The sequence below is a fragment of the Chelmon rostratus genome, chromosome 14 (genome assembly GCF_017976325.1).
Source record: "Chelmon rostratus isolate fCheRos1 chromosome 14, fCheRos1.pri, whole genome shotgun sequence".
Taxonomy (NCBI): domain Eukaryota; kingdom Metazoa; phylum Chordata; class Actinopteri; order Chaetodontiformes; family Chaetodontidae; genus Chelmon; species Chelmon rostratus.
The window spans coordinates 26,314,272-26,326,672 of NC_055671.1; the positions used below are offsets into that span (position 1 = coordinate 26,314,272).

At 44.6% G+C, this 12,401-nt stretch overlaps 2 protein-coding genes across 2 annotated transcripts in view; both read right to left on the reverse strand.

Annotated features, from left to right (window-relative positions):
- Positions 1–3,232: 3,232 nt before the first annotated feature.
- LOC121616865 (cysteine-rich and transmembrane domain-containing protein 1-like) lies at positions 3,233–6,029 on the reverse strand. Its single transcript, XM_041951692.1, has 5 exons — positions 6,018–6,029; positions 4,703–4,871; positions 4,201–4,244; positions 3,771–3,924; positions 3,233–3,369 (listed from the first exon to the last, which is right to left on the reverse strand). The coding sequence occupies exons 2-5, from the start codon at positions 4,770–4,772 to the stop codon at positions 3,233–3,235; spliced, it is 405 nt and encodes a 134-aa protein (XP_041807626.1). The 5' UTR covers positions 4,773–4,871; positions 6,018–6,029.
- A 2,199-nt stretch (positions 6,030–8,228) lies between these two features.
- apbb3 (amyloid beta (A4) precursor protein-binding, family B, member 3) overlaps positions 8,229–12,401 on the reverse strand; it is a 10,427-nt gene continuing 6,254 nt past the window's right edge. Inside the window, exons 9-13 of the mRNA XM_041952876.1 lie at positions 11,814–11,895; positions 11,645–11,728; positions 10,756–10,871; positions 10,485–10,664; positions 8,229–9,015 (exon numbers count right to left, since the gene is read on the reverse strand). Of these exons, the coding sequence (XP_041808810.1) occupies positions 8,755–9,015; positions 10,485–10,664; positions 10,756–10,871; positions 11,645–11,728; positions 11,814–11,895 (723 nt within the window). The 3' untranslated portion in view covers positions 8,229–8,754. The remainder of the gene's footprint in view (positions 9,016–10,484; positions 10,665–10,755; positions 10,872–11,644; positions 11,729–11,813; positions 11,896–12,401) is intronic.

A 12,401-nucleotide genomic window follows, 5' to 3' on the forward strand; every position in this document is an offset into this window, starting at 1 on the left:
TAAAAACATGCGCAGGGATCACTGCTGACATCACCAGATGCTCTGCTCACTCACTGAGGTGTCGCTCAGGTGTGACGACATCACCTTTCAGGTGGTTACGTCTGACTCCGCCTCCTCCTCAGCCTTATTAACACACCTGTGAAACATGACAGAGCTCCTCACCTGGAGCAGCTGTCCACTGTAGGAACACTGACATTTGAACACGTTTTTTAGCACCTGATGTTTCTACCAATCGGGAGTGTCCGCCGCACTGATGAAGCTTTTACCTCGACTGCACACGTGCAACAGATCACGCAACATTACCTGCTAAGACATAAAAGGCAAAACTACAAGACTGAATTTGAAATCAATAATCAAAATCAGAAGTAACTGAAATGACATCGTTTCGATATTTAGATAGAAAATTGATCCAAAGTCCTTAAAATTTAAATTTAAAAATACGTGAAATTAAAATTCTTTAAAAATCAGGAAAAAAACTCAGAAAACTTAAACTTTTCTGGTTTGCTGAGTGAGCTAACGAGCTAACTTTAAACAGCAGCTTACTGAACTAATCTTAGCTTGCAAGCCAAGCATTAGCTTTGAGCTTTAGCTCGAGATTACAAAAAAAGCTAAACATGTCTGTCTTTTGTTTGTTTCACCAAAGGAAATGAAGCCAAAAGTGTCCTGAATGAATCAGGAATAAATTAATTAGTCATGAAGAACATAAACTTTAGGGTTTTATTCGTTTTAATTAATCAATAGTTTGAGGGGAGTCATTCTTGAGATAGATGATATTTGTTGAATTTGAGATTCAGTGAATATAATAAATTACATGATTATAATGTTTTTGTCATGTAAAAAATGTATTTTGACCGTTTTAAAATCCTCAGAACTTTCATTGCTTGTTAGCGAGTGACCTAGCTTACTTTAAACAGCAGCGTGTAAATTAGCTTGGTAGTGGAACATTAGTTTAAAGGTCCAGTATGTAAGAACTTATTAAAAACATTTGAACAAACTAAAATTATTAGCTAGCTGCAACCCATCCCGTCTCATCAGACCACTTGGTACCTGAAGAGGTGACTGTCCGATGGGTTAGCCCCCTGTAGCCCCAGCTGGGAGATGAATGTGTGTTTGCTACATTTCACAAGCTGTATTAGCTTCGTTAGGCTAATAAATAAACAAAATAAAGTAACAGTCCTGGTCAGAGCCGCTGTATATCGCCTCATCTGTTTTCCCTGTTGTCAAACTGGCCTTCTTCGGTCTCAGAGGCTGTGCTCGGTCCTGATCCGGTCCTGTTCACTTGGAGGATGCCGAGCCCGGTCCTGTTGTCCTCAGATCTCCCAGTCTGGAGCCACTAGCTGCACGGCTAACTAAGCTAACCTGCTAATGGCAACTAGTAGTTACGGCCGTCCATAGCTACAGCAAAGAGTACAGTGAGCAGCAGTTAGCGGTTTGTTGGAGTGACCTCTGACAGGTGGCCACGTCGGAGATATTACACCTTTAACTAATGATAGCTCGCAAGCAGAACATTAGCTGACAGCAATGACTGTCTGTAGGTAGAAAGTAAGAACTGTACACGATCAGTGGATTGGGTAAAAGTAGCTTGTTGGCTAATGTTCAATAATGACTTGGTTCTGTTTCCAATACGAGGAGCCAAGCGGACCCCTGAAGACCCGAACCTGTTAAACCCTTAAAATCACCCTGACGGAACATTTATTGTGAAAATCTTCTGTCAGACTCATGAAAGGAAATGACATCATCTGTGAGCCTGACTGATCTGTAGTGTAAGTTAGAGGTTTTCTCCTTCACGTCAATACAGGGTTTGATAACAGCAGCATCTAGTGGACATTAGAGGAAGTGCAGGTTAGTGTGAACTGTTTTTATATCTGTACTTATTGTGGAAACTATCAACCTGAACAGTTAAATACTGAATATAAATATTATAAATATTCCAGCTGTGCCATGCACTACAGCTAACATCTGGTGTGTGTGTGTGCGTGTGTGTGTGTGTGTGTGTGCTGTTCCTACAGCTCATTTAGTGGATTTGTTCTTTTACTGTCTTATATTGATCAATCTGCTGTCAGCAGGATGGATCAATACCTAAAAGCATGTAAAACACACAGTTGAAGTTTTCCTCTTTTGACTGAGCTCAGCTAACAGTTTCCCCCTGCTTCCTGTCTTTGTGCTAAGCTACGCTAAACATGTTCTGAACCAATGTCTGTGCTGGAGATGAAAGTCTGGAGACTAAACGTCAGAGTTCCTTTAATGCAGACTAAATGATTTGAAGTGTTGTGGTACATTCATGAAATACAGGAAAGCCTTTTCTGAACATGACAGATGTCACTGGAATGTTTCAGACCAGTTTAAACTCTGGTCTGGTCCAGTACCACTATCATTGACCCAGTGAGAGCTGTCTGCACATCCCTGAGTACACTGCTAACAGCAGCCGGCTGCTAATGGAGACAGAGTATCAGCACCAACCTGTAGCTGACGCTACAACAACTTCCCGGGCTGGGGATTAATAAAGGCTATCTTATCTTATCTTATCTTATCTTATGAGCTGTTCCTGGCTCTCACGCTCCAGATGGAGTGAATTTGTTTCTGTCATCGTATTGGTTAACAAATAGGGCTTTATGTTGGTGTTAGCATGTTAGCATCTGTCAGATTAGCAGCAACATTTCTTTCTTCCAATTTGAAAGTCAGATTTCACACGGAGCTGATAAAATGCAGCAGAGGAAAATCGGCTCAGAGATCCACTTTAAAATCCAAACGAAGACGTGACGGAGAGGATGAGAGAGAATCAGGGTTCTCACAGCCTGCAGTCGTATCTCAGCTTTTGTGCTAATGTGACAAAAATGCATGCACATATCTGAACGTGTTCATTTGTTTTCAAGAAAAGTGGAATAAAGTTTTGTAGCTGTAGAAACATTTTGTGTTTGTGTAACATTTTCAACACTGAAGTTTCACAAAGTACAAAATTCCTGTGAGACACTGAAGTTACAAACACACATTTCAACCTTGTTTTTATGCCGGAGCTGACCGTCCAATCAGAGGACAGACAACCAACAACAAAACAACCACAACATGGTCCAATCAGAAAGCTGAACCTCTAATCTTTCAGGTTTTTTTTGTTTGAAATGAAAACATCGTTCTCGATTGTTTTAGATGTTTTATTCTAATAATTAGTTTCCCAGCAGCAGCGTGACTGCCCCACTGCATGATGGGAGACGAGGTTTGGTGTGCAGGTCAGAGGTCAGCAGAAGCTGCGGGTCAGCATGTCCCAGAGACAGCAGCAGCACAGAGCAGCTGAGCACGCCGCCAGATACGACTGTTCAGTGCCGCCGCCGCCACCGCCGCCGGCGCCGCCACGATTCGGCTCGACCACGAACACTAAGAGAGAGACAAGACACCGAGAGAGACAGAGACAGACAGATAGAGACAGACACAGAGACAGAGAGAGACAGACAGACAGAGAGACAGACAGAGACAGACAGACAGACAGACAGAGACAGACAGATAGAGAGACAGAGACAGACAGACAGACAGAGAGAGACAGACAGACAGAGACAGAGAGAGACAGACAGACAGAGAGACAGACAGAGAAACAGAGAGACAGACAGACAGAGAGAGAGAGACAGAGAGAGACAGACAGACAGAGAGACAGACAGACAGAGACAGAGAGAGAGAGACAGAGAGAGAGAGACAGAGACAGAGACAGACAGGGACAACGTCAGTCAGGTAACTCTAAAAACAAACAAAACTCTGTTTGGTCTCTTTGACCTTTGGCCTACCTGTGTGTTTTGGCGTCTCTCCATACGTCTTGGGGTCGTTCCAGGGCTGGGAGGTCCCTGGGGGGCCGCTCTGGTACCCCTGGTACCCAGGCTGAGTCAGGTAGGCCCCCTGGTGTCCCGGGTAGTAGGAGGGGTCTCCTCCACCCGTGTAGGTCTGAGGGAAGGCCAGGTGTGGTCGTCATAGTCATGTGACAAAGGTTGAGGTTAAAGCTTTTACAGACGATGAGCCTCCTCATGTCCTCGCTACATATTTTCATTTTTCGCTACATATTTTAGTGTATATTTGTGTTTTGTGTGTGTATTTATATATGTTTTACTGCACATTTCATCTATATTTCATTTATATTTGTTTCGATGTTTCCTGCCAGACAGGAAGCTGCTGGCGGTGAAGGTGACGTTTGCTGTGGCTGCAGCAGTGCATGCTGGGTACCTGGTAGGGTGAGCTGGTGAAGGCTGAAGGTTGAGAGCTCAAAGCTGCAGAGAGACAACAAGAGGTCACATGACCACATCAACGCAACACGGTAACGTCCAAACAAATCTGAACACGTGGATGAATAAAGTTTCCTGAAACACGACGGCAGTCAGACGACTTCAGCTGTGATTGGCCGCTTTATAAATAATAACTGAAAACTGAAACGTGGAGGCTTCACACATTCAGGTGTTTCTGTGTTGTTGTTGTTGTTTTTTTGGTTACTGGCGCACTCATGTGAAGGCAGCGTGCACAACGTGGCGTGATGCTATTTGCATATAACCCCCATGTAACTGGGGAAAAAAAAGAACGGTTCCCATCGTTCATGTTAACGAGCCGTTCAAAAGAACCAGTTCGTTCGTGAACGTCACATCCCCACTCAGAACAAATCCTGCTCAGGGACGAGAACGAACACAAACTTTATTTAATTTAAATATTTCTTTCTAAATTGTGACTGACAAACCTGAAGGGAAGCCGGGAGCTGAGGGGCCGCCGGGGGGGTGAGGAATGTAGGGAGGAGGGTGGTCACTCATCTGGATGGACGGATGGACGGATGGATGAACAGATGGATGGCAGATGGATGGCTGGGTGGGTGATTGGACGGACGGATGGACTTTTTTGATGATTTCCTGCTGCAGATGAACAATGTGTTGATTGATTTGTGAATTCATCATAATGAAAATAATCTTTGGTTCACAAAACGAATCATTTCAGTGTGAAAACACACTGTTGATCTGATTGGTTTATTCAGACCTCCTGACTTCTTCTCTTCATATGAATAATCTGGGTCTGGTCAGGCTTCATACCAGCTGTAATCTAATCTGCTGGTTTCCATGACAGCCACAGTATGGAGACAGACGGCTCTGTCTCTTATTGGTGACTCGTCTTCTGTCTGTTAAACAGACATTTGGTTTGTTTGGAAAAATGAGCCAGTAAACATGTTTCCTGCTTTAACCGTCTACACTCGCAGCAAATCACCTTCATCACTTTCCACATATTGAAAGATCCTGGACTCAAACGGTTCAGAGATCATCTGTGCTGCAGAAAAGTTGGTGATAAATCAGCGGCGGGACGCTTATTTTTAACCAAAGAATTATTAAAGTGTTAGTTTTGTCAAAGGAGTTTGGAATGTGTGACATCTTGAATACATTAACATAAATTAAAAAGCTTCAAATCATCCCATAATTGAAAAAAAAAACACATTTATTTCCTTGAAATCTTGTAATTTGAGGCCAAACGTGTCCCTTAATTCGCAGGATTACGGAGCAGTTACATAAACGTTGGATTCAAACGTTCACAGCGTTAATGTTGAATGTGAGAGTTTGACCTGCGATAAACGATCCATCACTGGACTGAGAGTGATGTCCCGTTCCAAGAGACTGCGTCTGGAACTCCTGCAGGTTAATGTGGTCAGGTCATCAGTGAATATACTGAAGAAACCGTATTTATGAGATTTTCCAGATTCAAAGTTTTAGTTCGTTAATTCGGCCACGTTGTGGTGACTTTAGTCATTTCAGTTTTTCCTGAAAACATGGTCAGGATTCAGCGCAACGAGCGGTGGCGCACAGTGTCAGCGGTTTAAAAAGCGGGACATTTCTGAGAAAAAGCTGCTGCTTGTTAAAGTGACTGAAGGCCGAACTGAGCGCAAAACATCCCAACACAATCATCTGAGTCTGCCGGGTTACACGAGCAGTGCAGCTTCCGTTCTGATGAAGAAACTTCTTAAATTGTCAATATTTTCAGTGGAGTCTGGCGTGTTGGACAGACTCTGAACTTACCGTCCAGATCAAGACCAGGTTGAAGATGTGAAAACGGAACTTTGTCTCCGCTCGGCTCTCTGCTGCTTCTCTGCCCACTGATCCATCAGTGATTGAGCGCGCGGACAGGGTGAGGTCTACGGGACGCATCCCAACACTGCAGCTGACCCTCCTCTGTCTGACTCACCTCCCTCCTTCCTCCTCTTCTCCTGTGGTGACGATGAGCCCAAAGTGACGCCTTCACAATGTGTGTTTAGTCCAAAGCTCCACATTATTACTATTATTGCAAACAGTATGCAACGTTCATAGATCTTAAAAACACTTTTGAAACAATTAATCACAACATATTAATCAATAAATCGGAACGTATGGGATGGGGGGGGGGTGCATTGCGTTGGGTGAGTAGTTATTTAAGAGACAGAAAACGATAGGGAAGTTGGGTTAATAGTCTTCATCACATTTGGATATTGTTTGCGGCGTTCCCCAAGGGTCGGTACTGGGTCCAAATAAAGAAATAAATTATTACTAAACTAACATAAGTAAAACAGAAATGTCATATACACACATACACACACACACACACACATATATGTGTGTGTGTGTGTGTGTGTGTGTGTGTATAAACCTGCTGCTGTAATACCCAAATTTCCCCATCCGGGATCAATAAAGTCTATCTTATCTTAACTAAAGAGCAGGTCTTTACGGAGAATATCAGCGTCTACCTGCAGCTGTACACCTGTAACATGGGATGAACCATTACAGGGTCTGGATGTTGGGGTTAGCTTGTTAGCATCTATCAGATTAGCATCAACAGTCAACTTTAATCCACTTTAAAAGACAAAGATGTCGCTCAGGTCATGTTTAAATCAGCGCACACAGAAATCTAGGAAATCCAGACATAAAGCTAATGTAGCATTAGCAAGACTAGCCAGCACGTCGTGACATCATCGTGTTATTGATCGTTCACTTGAATCACCACTAGCAGACAGTAGCAGATTACGTTCATTTGTTTATTGACATTTTTGGTAGATTTGTACATGACATCATTGGTTTCTCTTGTTTTCATGAGGTGAGTGTTTCATCACATCGAGCTGCAGACTCACTGCTGCGCTAACACCGGGACTGTTCCGACTGAATGTATTTCTGTTGTATTAACACGCTCAAACCTCTCGCTGAGATTTCCTACTGACATTAAACACACTAAAGCTTCTATCTACAGGTGCTCAGCCAATCAGGAGGCAGCTGGGCTGTCACTGACAGTTTATATTATATATGTTTAGAGTGCATTATATGTTTGCCGACATCTCCTCCAGCTGTACAATCAGTAACACGAAGCTATCAGAAGTCACATTGAAGTTCTTCAAGAAGTCATTTTCCAGGATGCATTCAATGACCTTCCATGCTGTCATTTGTGCCTGACATGCAAACTGCAGGTCAAAGAGTCAAACTGCTGTTAACCTTTTTAGTAAAATCAAATGGAAACTAATGTTTATTTATGTCGGGTTCACAAGTCGTAGCTCAGATACTGTCGGACTTTTCTCTAAGGCTGCATTCAGGGGCTCATTTCATCTATTTTATCTAAACCTTGAACAGCTTCGTGTACGACGGAGCATCAACAAGGCAGTCGTGATATTTCAAGAAAAACATTTTTTTCACTTAATATTGCGACTTTTCTTGTGTAAAGGTCAGGCATGGCCCTGACACACTGTCACCGTGTTTCTGCAGGAAATGTTTGCAGAAATAAACACGTTAGCTCGTAGGAAACTGTTGGTTCAGTCTCTGTGCTCGTTAGAAAATCTGGTAGACGCTAGATGGAAGCTATGATGGACCACGAGAACAGCTGTAACCATGGTAACCTCTTCCCTGCCGTCCCATGTGACACACACCAATCAGTATGATTGGTGTGTTTGTGCCCTCCGGTGGACAGAATCACTTACTGCAGCTTTAAAACCTGACACGTTAATATTTCTCTAAATACGAAGCTGGAAGCTTGAATACACACAGGATACATTTCTGACACTGACGTGCAGTGTGAAGAGGCACTTCTCTTCTTCATCGTTTCTCTACATCTCTACGTTTCACATGTTTGAAGGAGAAATCAGGGCTCAAAGGTTCAGACGATGACAGCGGAGGGAAAGTGTCACTTTACATATTGATTATTATCTATAAGTTATTTGCTGATTGAAGTGAAGTCAGCTGATCCTTTTTTCAACATTTAATTATGGCCAATTATCCTGAGTCGTCTTTGGCTCAGATGATCCTCCACAGCTCAGCTGATCTGTCATGTGTTCAGGTACCTGGTGACAGGTAATCCAGGTGTTGGCGGACTGATCAGCCCTCTGCTGATGGACTGCTTGGATCCACTCAGGTGTGACTTGTCTGCAGGTCCAGTAGTCGTTCGGTGTTCCTGGTCTGGTCCTTCACGGCCTGCTCGGTCCATTCATGCTACGCGACCTGCAGTCAGGTAGCTAGCAACGCCATTGCTAAGATAAGATAACCAATGGCGTTGCAGCAACAGGTGAGACGAACAATTAATTCAAACAGGTATATTTATGATCCAATAAACAGGAGGCCAGGCGACTGCGGTCTCCAGGGCGTCGCTGGTGATGTAAAGGCGGCATCATCGGCCAGTCGGACCATCAGAGCCACGCCGACACAGAGTTCTGTCAGTCACAGAGTCGCGGTCTTGGCGAACATTTAGTCCAGGAGGACCGGTGGTCTCTGCTGTCACATGTCTCTGATGGTCCCGCCCCCATCATTAGGAGGTGGCGGCCTGTTTGTTCCGGAAAGTTTCGAAAAACGCCATCATCCCCTTCCTCACATTGCTGCTGCTGCCGTTGCCCTTGGATATCCTCGGCATCATCATGGCGCCACTGCTGCCGCCATGGTGATGGGATGTGAGAGGAGGGAAGGCGGCGCCGTCCATGGAGTTAGCCCGTTTGACCTTTGATGGGGTCACGCGCCATGACTTGGTCCTCGGAGGAGGAGTCTGAGCCACCAGACACTTCTGATACTGGACCTGATGGAGGGAAACGGACTGTTAGAGGAAATAAAGTCATAGCATAGCATCGTAGCAGTGATGAATCCAACGGCTTTTCTTTGCAAGACCCGCCCTATTCTGCCTCTGACTGGCTTACCTGTCCAGGTGGCAGGAGCAGCTGACCACTACCTGACACCACCGCTGTGTTCGAGGTCACTCGCGGACTGATCAGCCCTCTGCTACTCACCATCCAGTCCAATAGGACAATGACAAGACTGAATTGTTATACAGTGGAATCCCACAATGCATTGCTAAAGTAGTGATCAACCAACGGTCACCAGCCAAGCGATATATACCATCATGCATTGCGCTGAAGGAAAAGTGGCAGACGGCCGAGAGGAGACTGAATGTGTGACCATTACACCTTTACATACATCACAGCTAGCGACACAGCTCGCTAACGTTAGCTGGAGCGTTGCAGTTGGTCCTGCTGCTAAGCTAAATCTAGCTACAGGTCATTCATACGGAGAAAACCAGCAGAGCGTCACGAGCGGTGGAGAACTATTTGTTGTGAACTGAATTTGATCTTCAGGGTCGATGACGATGAGATGAGAGTGTAGAGAATCTTATTTTGATGAATATTCATAACAAAGTTACAGTTACAGTTACAGCTGTCCTGAGTTCGACCTGAGCAGCCAACAGGTGGAAGAACTTAAACGAGACGTTCAGGGTTTGTTGTGCAGAACTGAAGCTCCAGATTATCAGACTATTGAACGGCGCTCTACAAATATTTAGATGTTTATCAATGAGAATCCAGAGACACTGACAGGAGGTGGACTGACTCAGGAGACCCTCTGATGGAACATGGAAGTGGTTCTGTCTCGTGGAGGAGGCTACAGGTGGCGGACCATCTGTTCTGCCTCTCGGCCTGGGGAGAGAACCCTTCATCAGCAGGTCCTGGTTCAGCGCCATCTGAGCCAGAGAGTCCGACTCCAGGGCCAGGAGAAAGAAAACAACGTGACGACGTCCTGGACCTGCTGGAGGGGGCCGAGGCGAGACGAGGCCAGAGAGAGAAGGGGGGGGGGGCTGTTCACTGCATTAGAAAAAAGATGCTTAATGCGTTGAAGACTTTTATTATTCATCAAAGGGTTAAATTCAGAAATGCTTTTCAGCTATATTTAAAGATTTTCTCTCTTCATGTGTTTAAGTGGATGTTTAATGAATAAATTAATCAGTTTTAACATGTTGAGGTGTTTTAAATGGACTCAAAGCTTTATCTTTATTTTATTTTCATGCTGTTTGGTAAAAATAGTATATAAAAGTAATAATTAACAACTAAAACGTCTTTAAACGTTGAAGGAATGGAGATTATTTATTGGAAACCTTTTTAAATATTGTAATCCATGAATTGATCCATGAACTGACCCCTCAGACCTGGTGGTGCAGGTGGGATGTCAGGTGCTCCTCAGGTCGACACACCTGTGGTTCAGGTCCTGGCAGCTACTCACCATGCACGCAGCCTGAACGGCCTCAGAGAGGTTTCCTGCGTCCGGCTCGCACCAGAACACGTGACACTCAAATCGCTGCGTGCCGCCGTCTACGATCACAGCGAAGGTGTGGCTGTCGTGGCCGACGCCCAAAAAGGTGAGGAAACGCACCTGACACTCCCAGAAAGGCTCCTCCCCTTCCTGCCAGGATCCAATCACAAGGATGAAACAGAGTGAGTGACGACCTTTAACCTGCTGGACGACACTTTACTGATGATCATGGCGAGGTTACCTGTCCCTTCCACAGAGACAGGACGTTATCGGTGACGTGGATGACGGTTGGCTCCCACTCGTCACTGTCTGTGGAGTTCATGATGCTTTCTATGGCTCGGTTCAATACCTCCATACCTGCAGGCATCACACAAACACACCTTCACTACAACAGCAGCAGTTCAGTCAGTTATTATCATCCCTCTCTGGTGACACCTGCTGGTTACCGTGATAACAACAGGTGTGTTTTAACACCACAGGTCTGTTGTTGTTTGTGTGCGTTTGTTGAGGTGAGGTTCATCACATTAAATCTACAAGCACCACTGAACACGTTCCTAATACGGACACATCATCAGCCATGATTCACAACCGTCGGTCTTCAGTGATGGATTCTAATTACTGATGAGGTCGTTCATCACGTTAACGCTGCAGGTGGAGCTCATGGTCATCACTTTATATTCTGGGGAGTTCAGTCCGTAAAAGTCCTCATAACTAGATTTTATATTAATAATCTGAATCTTCAGTAAAGTAAAAACTACAATATGGAGAACAAGAATAAAGTAACAGACAGTATAAATACTCAGGTATAGTTACAGTTACTTTCCACCACTGGTTGCATGAAGCTGCCTCCTAAACTGAGAGCACTACTTGTTTCCAGATGAATATACTTATATGAGTTTTTAACTCTGATGGAAATCCCATATTTAATGACCAGCAGAATGCTAATGTTAGCTCGTGTTAGCATGCTTAAATATTAGAGACTTAACTTCACCTATCTGTAACTTCCTGGAAATAGATAACATGACATTAATTCATGTGAAAATGTAAAGTCTCTGTAACAGTATCACACGTACTGAAACGTATCACAGAACTGGATGTGTTCAGGTGTAACAGGTGCGACTCTGTCCTACCCATTGCTCGAGACACCGGCAGGTTACCGATGTACTGGACATGGAACTTCTGAACCTGCTGACGAACCGCCTCCAGAAACTCGACTGAAACACAATAAACGAGGAGGAATCAGCAGAGAGCCGACCAGAGAGCGGCAGGTGACATCAGGGAACAGAACAGGTGCGTCACCTTGTCTGGGCAGGTCCTCAGGTGAGATGCTCTCCATGGTCAAAGAGCGAGACGGCCTCATCAGCGTCTTCTCTGACATCATCTGCACACACACGAACATGTTCTTCCAACAGTGTTTCAGGTTCAGTCCTCATAAACAAACTCAAACATGGTCAACACGTGTCAGTGCTTTCTCTCTTCCTGTCTGTGGCTCTCAGCTCTCAGCTCATTGGTTCCTGCTGAAGACGTAAATCTTTGACAGATATTCACTTTCATTTTTAACTCAGTGCAGTTCAGCAGCTGAGAAGCTTGGTCTGTCGCTCTCATGCTGCCACCTACTGGCCTCTCTGGGCACAGTGACGTCACTCTGACAGAGTGATGACATCACCCTGACAGAGTGATGACATCACTATCATGAAGCTTTGATTGGAAGGTGTGCCTGTTTAGTGGGCAGGAAGGTGTAATGCAGAGACGCTACCGAGGAGCATCATGGGAAATGTACTCACCATGACCCATACTGACTGATTTCAGTTGGTTTGACCAAACATGTTAAGTTTACTGTTAATTAGCAAATGCTAGCAAGCTAGCACACAAAGCTAAGATGGTGAA

Excerpts from the sequence above, each read along its gene's own strand:
- LOC121616865 (XM_041951692.1), bottom strand. The coding sequence starts at position 4,772 with ATGAGTGACCACCCTCCTCCCTACATTCCTCACCCCCCCGGCGGCCCC. Across the intron at positions 3,925-4,200 it reads TCACCAGCTCACCCTACCAG|ACCTACACGGGTGGAGGAGA; the intron begins GTACCCAGCATG and ends GCCTTCCCTCAG. Across the intron at positions 3,370-3,770 it reads AGAGACGCCAAAACACACAG|TGTTCGTGGTCGAGCCGAAT; the intron begins GTAGGCCAAAGG and ends TCTCTCTCTTAG.